General features: G+C 42.0%; 1 protein-coding gene across 3 annotated transcripts in view; it reads left to right on the top strand.

Moving 5' to 3' along the window:
• Window positions 1-20,905, top strand: part of MKLN1 (muskelin 1) — a 347,577-nt gene that overhangs the window by 12,806 nt on the left and 313,866 nt on the right. The window contains exons 2-3 of one of the 3 annotated variants that reach the window (XM_082399182.1): window positions 4,085-4,129; window positions 15,811-15,935. In XM_082399182.1, coding sequence (XP_082255308.1) covers window positions 15,919-15,935 — 17 coding nt within the window. In that variant the 5' untranslated portion in view covers window positions 4,085-4,129; window positions 15,811-15,918. Of the gene's footprint in view, window positions 1-1,728; window positions 1,787-4,084; window positions 4,130-15,810; window positions 15,936-20,905 lie in introns of those variants that run through there. The other 2 variants (XM_082399183.1, XM_082399181.1) reach the window with 2 other exon arrangements.

Here is a 20,905-nt window from a genome sequence, read left to right on the forward strand (position 1 = left end):
TTGAGTTTGTTTTTTGTAGGTCTTTTCCTTTTCTTGTGTTTCCTGCCTAGAGAAGTTCCTTTAGCATTTGTTGTAAAGCTGGTTTGGTGGTGCTGAATTTTCTTAACTTTTGCTTATCTGTAAAGGTTTTAATTTCTCCATCGAATCTGAATGAGATCCATGCTGGGTAGAGTAATCTTGGTTGTAGGTTTTTCCCTTTCATCACTTTAAATATGTCCTGCCACTCCCTTCTGGCTTGCAGAGTTCCTGCTGAAAAATCAGCTGTTAACCTTATGGGGATTCCCTTGTATGTTATTTGTTGCTTTCCCCGTGCTGCTTTTAATATTTTTTCTTTGTATTTAATTTTTGGTAGTTTGATTAATGTGTCTCGGTGTGTTTCTCTTTGGGTTTATCCTGTATGGGACTCTCTGTGCTTCCTGGACTTGATTGACTATTTCCTTTCCCATGTTAGGGAAGTTTTCGACTATAATCTCTTCAAATATTTTCTCAGACCCTTTCTTTTTCTCTTATTCTTCTGGGACCCCTATAATTCGAATGTTGGTGCTTTACTGTTGTCCCAGAGGTCTCTGAGACTGTCCTCAATTCTTTTCATTCTTTTTTTTTTATTCTGCTCCCTGGCAGTTATTTCCACCATTTTATCTTCCAGGTCACTTATCCGTTCTTCTTCCTCAGTTATTCTGTTACTGATTCCTTCTAGAGTATTTTTAATTTCAGTAATTGTGTTGTTCATCACTGTTTGCTCTTTAGTGCTTCTAGATCCATGTTAAATGTTTCTTGTATTTTCTCCATTCTGTTTCTGAGATTTTGGATCATCTTTACTCTCATACTCTGAATTCTTTTTCAGGTTGGTTGCCTATTTCGTCTTCATTTATTTGGTCTTGTAGTTTTTTACCTTGCTCCTTCGTCTGTAACATATTTTTTTGTCATTTCATTTTTTTTTTTTTTTTGGATGTGTGGTGCTGTATTCCTGTCTTACTGGTTGTTTGGCCTGAGACATCCAGCACTGGAGTTTGCAGGCAGTTGGATAGACCTGGGTCTTGGTGCTGAGATGAGGACCTCCAGGAAACCTCACTCTGATTGATATTCCCTGGGGTCTGAGGTTCTCTGTTAGTCCAGCAGTTTGGACTTGGAGCTCCCACCACAGGAGCTCGGGCCCAACCCCTGGCCTGGGAACCAAGATTCCACAAGCTTTCTGGTGCGGTAAAAAAAAAAAAAAAAAAAGAAGAAGAAAGAAAGAAAAAAAGGAGCAGAATAATATCAAAGAATAAAAAACTAAATAAAATTAGAAAGGTTAAAAAATATATTAGGAAAAATAAAACTATAATTGAAACAACTGCAACAAGGTAAAATAAAACCACAACAGAGAAAAGAAAAAAAGGGGGTGGGGGAAACAAGCCAAAAGGAGAGCCCACTACCAAAGTATAAAGAGTAAAATAAAATTAGAAAAATAAAAGATTTATCAGGAAAAATAAAAATATAAAAGAATCAACAACAATGAATCAACAAGGTAAAATGGAACCCTAATCTAAAAGAGGAAAAACGAAAAGAAAAAGAAAAAAAAAAAAGCCTTGGCTATGGGGGTGGAGTTTAGGTGGGGGGTGGAACTTAGGCAGGGGTGGGGTTTAGGGTGGGGCGGGACCTGGGGGGTGACGTTTGAGCATGGGGCGGGGCCTAGGCGGGGCAACGTTGAAGCGTGGGGTAGGGCCTCTGCTTAGGACCGGCCCAAAGGGGAGAGGCAGCATGTGGAAAGTAGGGCCTCTGGAGTGTGGAGTTCCGGAGTTTGGAGGTAGGGCCCTGCGTGTGGGTGTGTGGGTGGGGTTTCGGCCCAGCACATTGGAGGGGGTCTCCGAGTGTAGAGGTAGGGCTCTGGGTGGGTTTGCTGGGGCGGGGCTTGAGCTCTGCGCTGCAGGAGGGAGGCTCCGAGGGCAGAGGATTAGGCCTTGGAGCCCGACAGGCTCGCCAGTGCCTAAGTGGACAGTGAAAGCGCTGGCCCCGTTCCCTTCCGTTCCTTTGCACCCCCCGACCATCTCCCCCAGGGTCTCCCCCGTCCCTGCTGGACCCCTAGCCGCTGGACCCCTAACCATGGGTGGGTCCCGCAAGGGTGCAGGAACTCCTTCCCTCCCCTAGCCACCCCTTAGGGGTGCCGGTCCCGGAGGTCCAGGCTTTACTTTTGCTCCCCCTTCTCTCCCTCCCACTCCCTCAGGACCCACATGGCTGCAGGGGGTCTAGGTGGGCAGAGGATCAGGCCGGGGATCTCAGCAGGTTCCTGGGGGTCCAAGTGGGCAGGGGAAACCTGGCCACGCTCCCTCTTGATCTGCCCTCCCAGTGGTTCCCCAATTTCCCCCCTCAGGCGTGGGATCCCTTCCCTTCCACTAGCCACCCCTCAGGGGCGCCAGTCCTGTCCCACCTCCACTTCTCCCCCTTCACTCCCCCCACACCCCACATCCTACCCGGTCTCTGGGGGCTCCTCCTGTCCCCTTAGGTGTCCGTGGTCCCCCACTGGTGCCTGGTAGGTGCCCTAGTTGTGAGGAGATGCGAATTCTGGGTCCTCCTAGTACACCATCTTGACTCCACCTCTCAGTAAGTACTTATTAATAATCATTTTTACATAGTGCAGTACTGAGTGTTAGGGAGTTAGAGATAAAAGAGGTGAGAAGATAGATAGATAGATAGATAGATAGATAGATAGATAGATAGATAGATAGATGAAAAATCTAGTGGCTGATAGGTGTCAGTGAGAATTGTTTGACTGTATTACAGTATAAATGTAGTCATTTAAGCCACAGATAGGTAGTTAGACAAAACTAAATTTAAATCTGAGCTCTTTCGTTTCCCTGATGTGTGACCTTGAGCTGATGACATAAACCATATAAGCTTCAGTTTCCTCTTTTTAAAATGGGCATAATAATACCCACCTCCCAAGGAGGAGCCACGGGAATTAAATAAGACATAGTGTATGTAAATCATCTAGCATGGTACCTGTACATGATAGGTAATCAGTAAACAATAGCTGTTGTATTACACCAATATGAAGGTACGTAATTTGTTCAAAAGAAGCACACAAAGGCAAAGTAGAGTAGCCCTGTGAGTCAAGAACTTATGAATACAAATGAAAACCCACAAACCTGAAGGTTGATGCCTGGTAGAGAAGATTTGGGTGAAAATAAAAGCAGAAGTGACATTGTCACAGGAGCTTACAATAAGGCAGCTGGCTAGTTGTCTTGCCTTTGCCTTCCCTAGGAACCAGCTGCTGGATTGTCTAAGGAGCTCTGCCTATAGGTCTAGCTCTCCAAGTTCCCCAAGACTTAAATGCCAGTTCTGACTAGGGAGAAAGTGTGTCATCAGTATCAGCCCCAGTGTCGTGCTTCCTTCTAGCCAGGTGAGCTGTGAGCTTTGGATGTCGTAGGTCCCTCCTATTGTGCCTCCCACTCCATGCTTGTCCAATTCTGGGCTTCCACCTTAACCTCCACACCTTCAGTCTCTGCTCATTCTGCCTTGCACCCAGGTTTCCTGTAGATTTGGGACACTCTCTTGAACCCTGGTCTTTTTGACCATGATTCTGATGTCTTGTTTAAGCTTATCTCTGACCAGTCCTCTTTCCAGAGGGCTGTATTCTGCTATTCACACCCCTGCCGTGATCTCCTTAAACTATGATACACCCATACCTTACCCTTCATGCTGGACTTCTTAGTATTAATAGCTTCTTGAACTTCACCGTGGTAAGAGACATCAGGTCTTGAACAGACCAGCTGCCCTAATCCAAGCCAGCTTCTGTATTCACAGCCCATGCCCTGGGGAGAGCTCTCCACTCCCTTTGGGGCTCATGCTCTCTCTCCACTGGCCATGTGTTGTCAGCTAGTTCTAGCATGCTTTGTGATCCTGTTATGGCCACATCAATAATGCTTTCCCAATACAAATGACAGAATTAATAGCACAGGGCCACAATGTAGGGGTAATGGAGAACTTCAACATCTACTGACAAGCTCATTCTGCTGAAAAATGAACGTCAAATAAAGTTGGCATGACTTAAATTTAAACTAATTGCTTATTGAAAAGGTACTATTCTATGCTTAATTCTAACCAGCTAAGAAGAATGTGTTGGTGAAGTGGAAGTGACAGACAACTTAAAGTAAGTGACCACAGTATCCTTGAATTTGTAGTAGTCAGAGAAGGCAATTCTTCACTTGCTAACCGGATACAAAGAAAACTTGAGCAAGTTAAGAGAATATATGGACATAAGGCTCTATGTGGCCAGGAACTAGGAAAGAAAGCTCAAGAGGAGTAAAGTGACTTGAAATTTGAATTCTTTTGAAGCCAGTGATTTCAATAAAGAAAAGGGAGCATCTAAAAAAGATCAATGTGGCTGCTCAAGAAGTGTTCTGATTAGCTCGTATTTTTAAAGGACATGTACAAAAATAGAGAGCAGGAGGGGGAGGCCTCACTCTAAAGAAGGACTCAGACCTGTGAAAATAATGCCAGAGGACTTAAAGTCCAGAGAAAACTAGACTCTGGGAAAATTACTGAAGACAATTTTTGTTTGTTTTTTGCTTATGGATATAGTAAGAATAATAATAAAGAAGGGGGCTTCCCTAGTGGCGCAGTGGTTGAGAATCTGCCTGCCAATGCAGGGGACACGGGTTCAAGTCCTGGTCTGGGAAGATCCCACATGCCACGGAGCAACTAGGCCCGTGAGCCACAGTTACTGAGCCTGCGCGTCTGGAGCCTGTTCTCCGCAACAAGAGAGGCCGCGACAGTGAGAGGCCCGCGCACCGCAATGAAGAGTAGCCCCCGCTTGCTGCAACTAGAGAAAGCCCTCACACAGAAATGAAGACCCAACACAGCCAAAAATAAATAAGTAAAATAAAAAAATTTTTTTAAAAATAAAATAAAGAAGGGGTAGTGCTACTGAATGGGGCAGACTATCTGATGTTAATAGGTAGCTAAAAACCAAAATCATTCAACTATAGCATTTCCTAGATGCTAAGGTACAAGGCTTTTCCCAAACATTTTTAATAATTCTAAAATCAGAAAGTGTCTTCAATAGATGTATTTAACGTGGTAGTGTTTTGTGGGGAAGGCTCTAAAAACAGTAAGTGATGGTGTATCATACAAGGAGTGGAAGAATAGAAGAGCAGCAAGTACTAGAGACAGGACTGAGACAAGAGAGGAAAACTGTGGTCAAAACCTCTAAGAAAGGGTAAAAAGAGACTTCTCTGGGCCCACAGAAGCCAAGTCACTGTACAGGTATGTCACAGAGGCAGGGAGGATGATGTCTTTGTCCGTTGGAGCTGCTATAACCAATACCATAGACTGGGTGACTTGTACAAAAAACATTTATTTTTCAGTTCTGAAGGCTAGTAAGTCCAAGCTCAAGGTGTCAGCAGATTTGGTATCTGATGCAGATGAGCACCTTCTTGCTGTATCCACACATAGAGAGAGAGATCATCTCTCCTTATAAGGGCACTAATCCCATTCATGGGGTCAGATAATGGCTTGCCCCGGGCAGGACATTTTGAACTGTGCCTGGCACACAGCACATGGGTACTATTGTGTCCTGCCTCTTCTGAATCACTGCTGTAGTCGACTTAAAGCCCCAGTGCTCCAAAGTCCAACTTAGTTAGCTATAGTTAGCCCTTGGAGGGCTCCTCTAAGAAGATATTTAGGTCAAGATATAGGTCTCAGGTCACAAACCAGGAAAAGACATTGCAAAGTGGTATAAGACTTCTAGATTAAAAAAAAAAAAAAAAAGACAGGAATGGTCCAAATAAGTAACCAGAAAACAAAGTAGCCAGGAGACAGAGACTTTGCCAGAATGAATTCAGGGGAGAATTGGAGCTATGGTCTTATTTCTTCTACTGAGTCTATGTAACCTGTTTAAAAGAAGGAATTCAGAGAACCTATAGATTAGTTGCCCATGGAGGAAATTGTTCCAGTCACATATGATTAGACTTTTAGAAATTGTGATGTGCCCAGGTGGTCCCTATGCAACTTGAATGTAAGGGGTTTAGTACCTAAGGAAGGGACCATGTCCTTTCATGATTTTAACTCTAGTTTCTACTGCGTTAATGGTGGTAGAACAAATGTTTTCAAATGGCAGAGGATTTGTCATTTTCTATCAAAAGCAATGATCTTGATACTTAAAGATGTAGTCCTTACCTCAGTTGTCTTCTCACATGAATCCCTCTTTCTCAGCTGCCCTTTCTGTAGGACATCCATGTAGTTTTGAGAAAGCTGACTCCGCCTTTATCTCCAGGAGATAGGGCATGTGGTCCAGACTAAGTCAATGAGTGAATTTCATCCCCTTGGCCCCGGTGACCACTTCACGTATGGGCATGTAACCTAAGTCAGTCCAATCAAAGAAAGGGAATGTCAGGATTTTTGTGCTAAGACAAAGACACTTTCCTCTAGAAGTGAATGCAGAAGCATGTAACCTGGGAGTTCTTGGACACCATTTAGGGACCAGGAGGGGAGAGTCTCTTGGGAGAATGGAGCTGTCACCAGGGACTAAAGCAAAGAAATGAAGAGGGAACCATAAGGTCCTCTCCACATTGTGTGAGCCACCTAACCATACATGGCCCTGAAGCCTTTGAACTTTTCTACTAACAGGAGGCAATAAATTCAATATTTTGTTTAAGCCAATTTGAGTTAGATTTCTCTTTCTTGAAACCAAAGCATCATCTCTGATTCAAAAGGATAGAACAAACATGATTAAGAAGGAATAGGGGACTTCCCTGGTGGTGCAGTGGTTAAGAATCCGCCTGCCAATGCAGGGGACACGGGTTCAAGCCCTGGTCTGGGAGAATGCCACATACCATGGAGCAACTAAGCCCGTGTGCCACAACTACTGAGCCTGTGCTCTAGAGCCCGCAAGCCACAACTACGGAGCCCGAGTGCCACAACTACTGAAGCCTGCACGCTTAGAGCCCGTGCTCCACAACAAAGAGAAGCCACCAAGATGAGAAGCCTGTGCACAGCAACAAAGGGTAGCCCCTGCTCTCTGCAACTAGAGAAAGCCCACGCACAGCAACAAAGAGTAGCCCCTGCTCTCCGCAACTAGAGAAAGCCTGCGCGCAGCAACGAAGACCCAGTGCAGCCAAAAATAAATAAATAAATAAAATAAAATTTATAAGAAAAAAAAAGAAGGAATGGAATAAATTTCCAATGGATTAAAGAGTTAAATAAGAAAAATGACCCATACAAGAGAAGTGATATGTCTGGAAAAGATGAAAGTGGTGTAATCATTTCTTGACCTTAGAGTGGTAAAAATCTGAGTGAAAAAATAAAGGTTTATGATTTGTAAAAGAAAAACATTTATAGATTTGACTACTTAAAACTTTTTAGTTTATGTAGATGAAACAGTACCATAAACAAAATTAAAATATAAATGAGAGACTAGAACTTTTGCAACCAAATATATATGTGACAAAGGGTAGTGTCCTTAATATATAAAGAGCTCTTACAAATTTATAAGAATAATACAACATTTCAAAAGAAGTGTGGGTAAAGAACACGAAAGCCATGTGGGTAAAGAACATGTAAAGGCAAAAAGAAAAAAAGGAATTCGATTGGTTCAGTCTTAGTAGTAATTAAAGGCAGACTGGAATGGATCAAGTGAAGACTCCATAGTAGAAATATAAAGTAAAACCAGATGTCTTTGTACCTAACAAATTGTCAAGAACTTTAAAATGATAACTTCCATGGGTAAAGATTCAGGGAAATAAACACGCTTATACAATATGGGGCATGTAAATTGCTTCACGCATTCTAGAGAGCAATTTGGCATCGTGTATAAAAAAATTTTAATGTGTGCAAACTATTTAACACAGTAATTTCATTTTTAAGACTTTATCCTAAGAAAATAACCAGAAACACTCACAAAATTTAATGTAGAAGAATATTTAGTAGAGCATGCCTTCTTTATAATATTGAACACTTGGAGATAACCTAAGGGTCCAAAAAGAAGTATTCTATAAATTGTAATATATTCCTTTGATGAAATCTATGCATCCAGTAAAAAGAAGATTATGGAAGATGTCGTGATATCAGAAAATGTTGGTAATTTATTTTTAAATATATCTGCTCAGAAAAAAAGACTGCATGGATACACAGAAAAATATTGTTAGTGGTAATATCTCAATAGTGGACTTACAACTGATTTTCTTCTTCATGAGTTTTGAATATTTTAAATCCACCTCAGTAAGTGACCGTGTCTGAATATCTTTTTAGATACTGAAATGCCAAGCCCAGTGCTTTAGACAGAGCAGGCACTCAACAAATATATGTTGAACTGTGCAGGATGATCAATTGCTAGTTAAAAATGCAACAAGGTTGCCTTGTGGGGTAGTGAGCTCACAAGAGTTGTTTAAGCAGAAACTAGCTGTCTGTCTGTTATACTAAAGACTTCCATTTCATAAAAAAAATTTCTATACCTTGCCCAACTCCATTTTCTTCCCAGCCATTACCTGCTTCCCTTAACAGCCAACCTTCCAAGAGGAGTCTTCACTTGATCCATTCCAGTCTGCCTTCTAACGCTGTAGAAACTGTGCTCATCAGATCTAATTACCAAACCTTATCACTCATCCTACCCCAGAGAGAACTGTTGATCATTTCCTCTTTGAAGGTCTCTTCTCCCTTTACTTGCAGACCTCTGTCCCATTCTTATGCTATCTCTCTGCTCCTTCCCAGTCTCCTCCCCTGGCTCCTCTTCCTCTGACAGCTGCCTGCATGCTTTTTTTTTTCAAGGTCTTGGCACTCTTCTCACTGTATGCCCTCCTCAGGATATCCCATCCATTCTGACGACTTAACTACCAGTGGACACTGACTTCTGAACCTATGTATTCAGTCCAAACTTCTCTCCCGATCTGCAGACGTGTCTTTCATTTGCCATTGGATATCCTATAATCACTGCAAATTTAATATGCTACTCATCCTCCTCCCCCCACCCTTTTGCTCTCCTTCTCCTATTTAGCTTAGTTAATATCATTACACTTCAACCTTGGCCTCTCTCCCCTACTCCCAAATGCCTATCTAATCAATAACTATGTCCTCAATGCTACTTCTAAATCTCCCTTGGATTTGTCACTACTGTTCATCCTGCTGCTGCTATGGTGATTCAGACCATAATCCTTTCCTTAGACTATTATAGTGACCTTCTAATTGGCTTTCTTGGCTCCAGTCTCCCCTTACTCTAGTTCAGCCGTCGTCTTGCTACTAAATTTTTATGTATTTATTTTTAGTATGAATAATCACATCCCTTCCCTATTTAGGAACCTCTGATACCTTTCATACTTATTGTCTTCAGTGTAAAGTCCAAGTTCCTTAGCTGTAAATCAAGGTTCTTCTCAATATGGCTACATCCTACCTTACCAGTTATTTTCAGCCCACACCAGACTTCCCTCTCTTCTCTGAACACAGTTTGCCTTTTCACACTTTTGTGCCTTTCCCCATCCTATTCACCTAAGTATCTTCTCTCCTCAGCCAACTCATTTCCTCCTTCAGTGCCCAACCCAAACTTCACTGCCTCTAGGAAAAGAAACCCCCTCTGCAGCTTCCAAGTCATTAGGACAAAAGATATGGTATTTAAAGCAGTGGATCATATAATATGGCTTATATGTGGAATCTGAAAAAAAAGGTACAAATGAACTTACCTACAAAACAAATAGAGTTACAGATGTAGAAAACAAACTTAAGGTTTTCAGGGGGTAAGTGGCGGGGGGGATAAATTGGGAGATTGGGATTGACATATACACACTACTATATAAAAAATAGATAACTAATAAGGACCTACTGTATAGCCCAGGGAACTCTACTCAGTACTCTGTAATGGCCTATATGGGAAAAGAATCTAAAAAAGAGTGGATATATGTATATGTATAACTGATTCAATCTGCTGTACACCTGAAACTAACACAACATTGTAAATCAACTATACTCCAATAAAAATTTAAGAAATAAAATAAAATAAAGCAATGGACTGGATGGGAAATTACAGAGAACCAAGCCCAAGGGGGCTCCCAGCATTCAGAAATCAGGAAGGATCCACCAAAAGAAACTGAGAAGGAATAAACAATGAGGTAGAAGGAAAGCCAGTGTGGTGTGATGGAAGTAAAGTGAAGAAAATGTTTCAACAAAAAGGGACTGATCATTACTGCCAAGTAGCTGCTGAGAGGGCAGTAAGGTGAGGATGGACAACTGACCACTGGATTTGACAACAAAGAGGTCACTGCAACCTTCACAGGTGTGTTTGCAGTAGAAGAATGGGGGACAAAGGCTGACTGGATTGGCTTCAGGAGAGTCCGAAATGAGGAAGTTGATGTTCTTTGAATGGGTGAAGTAGTAGATGAATGAAGAAATAATGTCTTAGAGGGACTTCCCTGGCGGTCCAGTGGTTAAGACTCCGTGCTTCCAATTCAGGGAGTGCAGGCTCGATCCCTGGTCGGGGAACTAAGATCCTACAAGCCGCGTGGCGTGACCAAGTTAAAAAAAAAGATGTCTTAGAGAGGATTCTATAATTGGTCAGGAACCAAAATAGATTAGTTATTTTGAACTCTTAGAGTCTCTGGAAAGTTTCCAAATAGAAACAAGGATGCAATTTGGTGGTGCAAAGTTTTTCTTAAGTGACAAGGCAATTCCGAGTAGGATTACCAAGGCAGTAGAGTTAGTCTAGGGAAGGTTCTATGTGAGTTCTCTGTAATGGTTGCATTTTATCTATTACTGACCTGGTTCATAAAGGCCTTCATGCAGGACTTCTCAGAAGCTTCAGGGAAGAGCTGTCCCTGCAGGCACTTGGGTGTAGAATTTTCAGAGACTATTTCCAACACCTCTTGCTGGTGTGTAGAGGTGCTGATAAGAAGTCTATAAGGCTGGCTCTCATGCTTTTGGAGGCTGGGCAGCACCAAGGCTGAATGGTTGGGAAGAGGTAAACAGGAAATATCTGACTCACACAATGTAGTGCATTTGGAAATGCTGTATTTGGAAGTATTTCTATATAAAAATTTTATACTGAAATCATAATGGAGGTGGACTAAGTATTCACCTACCTGTATTTGATGAATAGGTAGGCTGTTCTTACCTGCCGCCTCCTAGAGATGAAATATGGAGAATACAAACTTTGGGTAGACCAGACCCAAGCTTTGATTTTGTGCTGTTACCTATGTGACATTTTTCAAATTGTCAGAGTTTCAAAAAGTACTTTGATACAGATCCCATGTAGAATGTGTTTTTACTTGCATGACTGAAGATAACCCATGGACCATATATTTCCCTTTATAGAATTATTTATGTTGACATCTAGGGCCTGGATTATGGAATAGAACCAGTTATAGAATATTGAAGAACCTCCTGTTATACCATGTTTCCTGTGGTTCCCCAAATGCACAGGATGCTCTTATACGTGCCTTTGCTTGTGCTGTGCCCTCTACCTGGGATACCCAAATCCCCTTCTTCCTGGCATGCTCAGATCTAAGAGGCCTTCCTCACCCTCTCAGACAGAGATCAATCCCCTCTCTGTGCTCCCCAGACTATTTTCAAGTGTCACTCCATCTCTACACCAACCACACTTAGCTACAGCTGTTTACTCTTCTGGCTCCCTCATTGGGCTGAGTTTCCTGAAGTCAGTGATTTTGTCTTCCTATTTCTATCTTTTACATCTAGAGTAGTGTTTGCACATTTTGGACACACAATCCATGTTTGTTGAATGGATGCATGAGTGCTTGAGAGTATGAATAAATGAATGAGTGAGTGGATGAATACATGAAAAGATTAGAAAAATGTTACCCACAGATGGAAGCTCACACAAACATGAAAGTGTCAGTGACTTTACATATACACAGAATTAGCCATGGAATGGTACTTTCCAAGTCCAACTGAGATGACAAGATTACTGTAGCATAATGCATGTAAAGAGGAGATTGATACACACAAACGACTCGTAACATGTGTGGCACAAGGTGGTGAGAACTGTGCTGATTAAAATGAGTTGGGTGATAGGAATTGATTGGTTTTCATCTAGATTTGGGAGAGAGATTTGATCTGTGGAACAGAATGAACATTTTGGCCCTTGTGATTTCTTTTTTTTTTTTTTTAATTTATTTTATTTTTGGCTGCGTTGGGTCTTTGTTGCTGGGCGCGGGCTTTTCTCTAGTTGTGGCAAGCAGAGGCTACTCTTCCTTGTGGTGCGCGGGCTTCTCATTGTGGTGGCTTCTCTTGTTGCGGAGCACAGGCTCTAGGCGCACGGGCTTCAGTAGTTGCAGCGCGCGGGCTCAGTAGTCATGGCTCGCGGCTCTAGAGCGCAGGCTCAGTAGTCGTGGCACACGGGCTTAGTTGCTCCGCGGCATGTGGGATCTTCCCGGCCCAGGGCTCGAACCCGTGTCCCTTGCATTGGCAGGCGGATTCTTAACCATTGCGCCACCAGGGAAACCCTTTGTGATTTCTTTTAAGCAAGGTATTTTTCATCTTAAAATTTAAGGGCAAGGTACACCTTTATAAGTATGTTTATCTAAAGCATGGCTTCATTGTAAAACAAAACAAAAAAAAGAAAAGGAAAAACCAGCTATTACACCTTTAAAATGGAAGTTACATTGAACTAGTCATTTCATTCCCGCATACCTCAGTTTCTTCTATGCATACTTTGTATGCATGGTAATAATAAATGATAATAGCCCTTACTAGTATTTACACTATAAAAGGGTTGTTAATGTAAATTAGATAGTATAAAATGGGTTATGATGTCTTCTTTGAAAGACAAGCACTATACACAAATGGGATATTATTATTTAGTTTTTCCTTTTCAATCTCGTTAAATGAGAATTAGATGAAAACTCTGCCCCTTAAGCAATATCCAGTGGGTAAATGATTATTGAGTCGAGCAAAATGAAAAAAAAAAAAATCTTCAGCTGAAAAGTCAGTTTGTGCAGCTTAGCTAGTCTGTGCACAAGACAAAAATATTGTCTTTATCTGATGTTTACCACTGCTTTTTATCTCCTCTCTGTGCAGTAATCACAAACTGAAGACAGTTAAGCCTTTCAGTTCAGTCATAGTGCGCATTTTAGAGAACATAGATATCCTGGAATGATTACAATTGAGAAATAATGTTTCATTTAATCAAGCCGTGCAGCCAGTTTTGCTATTGATTTAGGGCTAATTCAGCTACTAGTTCTTAGGTTTGGGGTAGCTATTACTGCAACCTTTTCGGGTTAGTTACTGCCATTGCCTCTGTGCACTCCCTGTTTGCACCATCCAGGCCAGAGCTTCCCTATCTTCTCCTTGGAATACAGGTTACTAAGAGGGGTTGAGGGTATAAGATTTTGGGAGTCGTCGTGAACGTCAGAAACGTCACTTCGTTGTCATGAAGGTGTGAGAACTGAAACAACGCAGTGGAGGATTCAGGATAACAGAGCCGGTGGTGACAGGGCCACCTGTCCAGCACAGTTGTGCCTGGCCTCTGTGTGCATAATAGCTCCAGCCTACTTCTAGTTCCTGGTCCCTGTTCTCTGACTGCTCCCTGCTCCTCCTCTCTCATCCAAAGCCCTTACAGTGTTCACCCACTGTATCTAGGCTCACCTTCACTCCCTAGGACCAACCTCAGCACTGCTGGTAGTTGTGATCATCTGTTTTTCCCCAACCCAAATCCAGAGCTTTTGGCTGCTGGACTTTGCTCTCAGAGATGACCCCTGCCTAGCCAGCTGTGGGCCAGTTGTCTGCTCCAAGGTGACCAGACTCCTCTCTCCTCCCTCTGACTGGTCCCAATACATGAGCTATGGCAATAGGTGTGACAGTTGTGTCTGATCAGGTTTTTATCGATACCCATGAAGGTCATTTCATTGGTGGGCTGCTCAGAGAGGTCAGAGCCCAGGAAGCCTGTGTGAAGTTTAGAGGCCTAGAGAAGGGGCAGGTGCAGAAGAGGAGTCAGGACGAGAGCACGAAAGGCAGATTTGGTTTACTGGACAGTTTTAGCCACTTCCAGCACCAGTTGCAAGACCACAGCCCAACACAAAGGCCATGCCTACCAAGAGCATCACCATGTAGTAACTGAGCGAATGTAAAGGTGGTGAGGGAGCCTTCGTAGTGGCACCATTTCCCTACCTTTGGGAAGAAAATCTAGGGATTATATCTTCTACTTTTAAAGCAAATTGTTTGAAACAGTTGTCTACATTCACTGGTTCCACTTATTCCTCAGCTTGCTGTGACCTGCCTTCTGCCTCCACTGACCCCGCTGTCACCCAGCTGGTCAAATACCTCCTTGGTGCTCCCTCCATAGGTGCTTCTCAGGCTTTTCCTACTTGATCTCTTGACAGCATTTACCTTTGTTGACCATAACCTACTTGTTGAAATGTGCTTTTCCCTTGTTCTCTATGATATCTCACTCTTTTTGTTTCCCTCCTGTCCCTCTGGCTGTACTTTTTTCAGGGATCCTTTCTCTGCCCATGGTTTTTTTTGTTTTTTTTTTAAATTAATTAATTAATTTATTTTTTGGCTGCGTTGGGTCTTCGTTGCTGTGCGCGGGCTTTCTCTAGTTGCGGTGAGCGGGGGCTACTCTTCATTGCGGTACGCAGGCTTCTCATTGCGGTGGCTTCTCTTGCTGAGGATCACGGGCTCTAGGCACGCAGGCTTCAGTAGTTGTGACTCACGGGCTCAGTAGTTGTGGTTCACGGGCTTCGTCGCTCTGCGGCATGTGGGATCTTCCCGGACCAGGGATCGAACCCGTGTCCCCTGCCTTGGCAGGCAATTCTTAACCACTGCACCACCAGGGAAGTCCCTCTCTGCCCATGTTTTAAGTTTTGGTGCTCCTCTGGGTTCTCTTCTGAGCCCTTTTCTCTTCGGTGACACTCTCCCAGTGTATCGCTTTCATCCCCTTGGATTCTATTGTTGCCTACCGTGTACTGATGCTTCCTAAGCCTGTATTCTCAGACTTCAAGATCAACCTGCCTACTCGTGCCCAGAGAGTATTCCCCAGGCATTTCAAACCAAACATGACCACGGCTGGTCTCATCCCTTTAGTAAGAGCCTTAGTGAGTGATGCCACTGTCCACCCAGCTGTTCAAGTCAAAAACCTGAGGGGCAGCTTTGACTTCTTCCCTTCAAAACTCCAGCATTCAAGCAATCACAGATTTCAGTAGCTTGTACCTCCTCTATGACTTGGCTTGTAAGGCTCTGTAGAAATTGGTTCTGTTTACCTTTCCAGTCTCATCTCTGACCACTCTGTCTCAGCTATCCTGCACTGTTTTCAGTACTCAGATAATCAGTGATTTCTGTCACCTTCAAAACGTGCATCCACTCTTCCTCCACTGAGACAGATCTGCCCCACCTCTTTATTTGACTAACTCCTCGTACTTTGTAAGTCTCCACGTAGAAGTCACTAACTTCCAATTCTCCCAAATTCCGGGTTAGATGTCCCTCCTAGAGCTCTTGGTACTCTCCTCTTCATAACACACTGCTTTATCGGAGCTGCCTTTCCCGTTTCTACCTTGCCCTCTACTGCAAGCTCTACTGGAAGGTTTCTGTGAGCAGGAACCATATTTATCCTATTCACCTTTGTACTCGTAGCACCAACAAAGTATCTGGTACAAAATAGATGCTCAGTGAATAAAAATAAATATTAGAAGTATCACTGTGAGAGTAGAAAATAAATTTCCAATCAGAGGTTGCAATTAGGATTTTACAGAACAAAGATTTATCAAGTCCCTCTAACATCAAAGGGATTTGAAGATTATCTAAAACTATTCAGAAGAATTTATCAACATTAGAATCATGAGCAGAGAGTAGTTAATAGAGGTAGATTTCAAATCTGTCCCTTATGGGCTTCTTTTCCAGAGTTCAATATCCAGACTGTCTGAGCCATGTTTTGGGGTCACCCAAGCATTCCATCCTCCTGACTTCCCATAAACTTTTGGATTCATAACCCACTCCATACTTGAGAACATGGGGATTGGAATAAGGTAAGTGTTAGCTTTTCTGTTTTTTCCTCTATTGTTTCATTTTCAACCATATACTATACTTGTAGAGCAATAATTTTTAGTCTCTCTCTGGAGTCTTGATCAGGAGGTATGACCAGCTTCCCTGCTAGTCTAGCTGGCCTCACAATGTTTGAATATCCTATGCATATGAAGAAATGTTGCAAAGTCTCTTGAGGTATTATGTCCTTTCATATTTTCTTTTTTATTTCATGGCTATCTAAATTCTTTATCATCGTTCTATTGATTTTTTCCTAATATGATTCCACACAGAAAAAAGTGAGTTTTGAGAAACCAGAAAGACTTGCTTCCCACTCTGGGACACCTTTTGGGCCAGATGCACAATAAGAATGCAGGGCATGAACAGTGCAATCAAACTTCAAAAACAACTCTGCTTTAGCCACACTGCATAAGGGTAACTGCTCACTCCACCTCTACTGTCAACATTCGTGAACCCCCTCCCTGCTTTAGTTTTTCACTTAAAAAAAACTTATTATTATTTATTTATCTTCATATTTGTTTATTGCTTATCCCCTAACTAGAATGTAAGCTTTATGAGGACAGGGATTTTTTTTTGTTCACCACTATATATGCTCAGCACTTGGAACAATAACTGGTACATGGTAGGCACTCAATAGATATTGTTGATTGAATGAATGGTATCTTTTAAAAAAAAATTTTAAGAGGCTGATGCACACCCAGGCCTCTAGGGATCTAATGCAAATCTGGTTTGCAGCTTTGTTCCCCTTAACACTTTGATTCATGGCTAAGATGATAACATTGACCGAGCGCTGAACGAATTTACAGATGAAGCACAGCTAGAAAAGATAACAAATAAGTTGGATGATGCAATCAGTATTCTCCTCCCCCTTATCAAATCCTGAAAAAATATAATAATGAATCACATCTAACAATATAAAGTTTACCAGGGACAAATATAAAGTACTCAAAGATCTCCAAATTCAATTGTACAAGTACAGGTTGGGGACAAGGTGACTTACAATAGCTCACGTAGGAAGATTTAGAGCCTTCTGTTGATTGTGAGTAGATGATGAGTCAACACAGTGTGATGTAACTTCCACAAAACAAAAATCAATCTTTTGTTGTATTAATAGAAATATAGTGTTCAAGTCGGGGAGTAGTTCTCTAGTTCTCACTGGTGATCAGGTCACATTTGCTCTGTTTTATGAATTCTGATCTTCAGCCTTGAAGAAAGACATTGATAAACAAAAGGTTATTCAAGAAGAGTAAAAAGGGTAAAATGGGATCTTGTAATCAGTGTCATATCAGAAATGATTAAAGGATCTAAGAGTCGGTGTGGGTGTGTGAGGAGGACGGTGATAGCTAGCACATGTAGCTGCCTTCCAAAGTTAAAGGGGCTGTCCTGCAAGGAGAGATTAGATTTCGTCTGGGTAATCCCAAATGACAGATGGAAGACCCTTGAGTAGAAGATGTAAGTATGTATATTACAACCTGTTAGAATTTATCAACAATTCTGTTTTGCCCAGTAATCAAGTGGACAACTGGTGGAGGTTGTAAGTTCCCTGACCCTGATGGTATTCAAGCAAAAGCTGGGCACTCATGCCTCATGTCCTGAATACACTTGTGATGGAAGTTCAAACACTGCGGTGAGGGATTGGGTTAATCACAATAGCAAACACATACTAAGTGCTTACTCTATGGTAGGTACCATAAAAAGTGATTAATGTGGGTTATTTTTTGGCTGCGTTGGGTGTTCGTTGCTGCGCACAGGCTTTCTCTAGTTGCGGCGAGCGGGGGCAACTCTTTTGCTGCGGTGCGTGGACGTCTCATTGTGGTGGCTTCTGTTGTTGCCGAGCACGGGCTCTAGGCGCGCGGGCTTCAGTAGTTGTAGCTTGCAGGCTCTAGAGCACAGGCTCAGTAGTTGTGGCGCACGGCCTTAGTTGCTTGCAGCATGTGGGATCCTCCCGGACCAGGACTCGAACCCATGTCCCCTGCATTGGCAGGCGGATTCCCAACCACTGAGCCACCAGGGAAGTCCCTGGGTTATTATTTTTAATATATCAATCTTACTAGCTCCATCTTAGAGATGAGAAAACTGAGGCTTAGAGGGGTTAAGTAACTTGCCCAAGGTCTTACACCTTGTACATAACAGAGGAAGAATTTTAACTTAGGCAGTCAGATCCCCAACTTTAACTTATTGTTCTATAAGGACTCCCACTTCTAAAAAACCACTCTTTCCCACCCTGAGATTCTACCACTCTAATGAAGTAATCAAACCGAGGAGCTTATTATCTCCACTTGTAAATGATTCTGTACTAAATAGGTTCTTTCTGCATAGTATGCGGCGCTAAATTAACCTGGACAGTTGCCACTTGTGGTACACTGTATGGAGCCCAGCGTATTTATTAAAGGAAAAGAATGAGTGAATGCAACCACACAAGCTGCATTAGAAATGACAGAATCTCAATATATTGTGTCTGAGGAAAAACAAGCACATTTCTGGGTGGTCTACTGAGGATACTTGGCAAAAAGTGATAATCCATCATTCCTGCCAGAGGCCTTATGAATTCCTGCTCAGTTGTTTGGACAATATTCATTTAAACAAATATGTATTGAGTACCTGTCCTGTGCCAGGTATGTCCAACGTGCTGAGGGTGCAGAGGTGAATCAGAGGATGCACTGTTAGTGGGGGAGATGGACAGGTAAGCAAATTCTTATGATACAGTGTGACAAGTGCTTAGCAGGTGTATGCATATGTTTTAAGTATTACAGGGACAGAGCGGAAAGGAACTGATTCTGCTTGGTTGAAGGAGTTGTCCAATACTTGATTATGTTTTCAAAATGACTGTCATATACGTTGCATGAGTTTATTTGGTCTTCATAAAGACCATATGAAGTCATGATCCCTTTTTGGACATGAGATCAAATAGAGTTATCATAGAGGTTAGGTGAGCTCCCCAAGGTCATGCAGCTAGCAATAATAATTGCTGACATTTATTGAGTGCTTAGGCTACCTGAGGTTCTGTTCTAAGCCATATTAAGATGTTTCATTTTCACAACTCTACGAGGTCATTATTAATATTATTACCACTTTACAAATGAGAAAACTGAGGCACAAGATTTAAATAATTTGCCCAGAGTCACATAGCTAGAAAGTGGAAAAACCAGGATTTGCACCAACCCATTCTGGCTTTAGCAGGCACGCACTTACCCAGTGCACTAAATTACCTGTAACTGGTGCCCTGAAGAGCTGGAACTCACACTTAGATTCTGATTGCAAGTTCAGCTTTCTTTCAAGTGACCTTGCTCTTTAGCAATATTACATCCAAATGAGAGAAATGGTGTGTGCCTGGCTGCAGGGAGAGGTTGTGTAGGTCAGGCATCCCTGAAAGTGTTTTGGGAGAGGTATGGTAAAATCTAGAATATGCATTAGTTGTATATGCAGGGTTTTTCAGGGCAGCCAGAATTTGGCCTCTTGTTCTCCAGGGCAGCAGTCTGGGCTCTAGGTACTATGATTTGTTATACATAGGAACTAGCCACCAACACTTACCCTGTAGCCTTTTAAACTTTAGTTTAAATTTTTCTAAAAGAAGATGACAAGATGTGAAACATCAAGAATGAAGCAAGTTAAATTCAATACCTTATACATAAGCAAGAATGGAGTTACAGAAAAGGAGAAATGAAGCACATAATTGCTTAAATTATCCAAGTGTTCTCTCCATAATAAAAATTCTTGGATTGAAAAATAGTTCAATACAATATTACTGTACCTTAATAATTAGGTTGATTTGGCTCTGTGGTAAATCTGAGAAAGAATTGGTTATTAAAATGAATGAAGTAGATTAGCCTTCCCTCAGTAATTACTACTTCAGCTAATAAGGATATGACCTATGTGATTGAATCTACTGCATTTTTAAGACATCCATCTCCCATAATTTTTGGAGATTCAATAATTTAAAAATCAGCAGTGGGGCTTCCCTGGTGGCGCAGTGATTAATAATCCGCCCGCCAATTCAGGGGACATGGGTTCGAGCCCTGGTCCGGGAAGATCCCACATGCCACGGAGCATCTAAGCCCGTGCGCCACACTACTGAGACCGCATGCCACAACTACTGAAGCCTGCGTGCCTAGAGCCTGTGCTCCGCAACGAAGAGAAGCCACCGCAATGAGAAGCCCAAGGACCACAACAAAGAGTAGCCCCTGCTCGCCGCAACTAGAGAAAGCCCGTGCACAGCAACAAAGACCCAACACAGCCAAGAACAAATAAAAAATAAAAATCAGCAATGGGTGGGGATTTCTGTGGTAGGCAGAGGGCAGAAAAGGTCAATGTTCTTCAACATTCTTTCCTTCACAGCAAGTGGGGTTTTTTGGTTTTGGTTGGTTTTCAGTGTTTTGTTTTGTCATGTATGGAGACCCAGGAGATGCAACTGATTTATCTTAGCCTTTGTGTTTATAAATTTCTATTTTCTTGGCTTCAGGTCCTTGGAAACATTTGTTTTGATGGTGGCTGGAGAGTTAGTCATGTTTTATTTTTGTTGTTCCTATTTATTTTTAAGATCCTTTAGTTCAAGTCCACTTACAAGGTGTTATATAAGCTGTATTTATGTTTCCACAAATAAAATATTCCTAGTAGTAATTTCTAGTACACTCTTATAAAAACAGTTAATAATTTGATGCCGATCAGAATGATTCTGTAATATTAATAAGCTAGAACAAGGATATGCTTTGGAAAATTGTGTTTGAAATTTATAATTGGATTTAGCACTTAACATGTGAAATTTCAAGTTTCTTAGATCAATTATTTTTGAGTTACGAAGCAGCCAAATTCTTATAAACATATTTTTCCTTTTCATCACTGAGTCAACAAAAGTTGGAAAATTCTTTTCTCACATATTCCATTCTTTAACTAAGCCTGAAGGTAAATGGCTTTTTAAAAAAAACCACATCCCAAACAAACAGTTTTACATGAGGTT

The sequence above is a fragment of the Balaenoptera borealis genome, assembly GCF_965194805.1.
Source record: "Balaenoptera borealis genome assembly, chromosome: 7".
Lineage (NCBI taxonomy): Eukaryota > Metazoa > Chordata > Mammalia > Artiodactyla > Balaenopteridae > Balaenoptera > Balaenoptera borealis.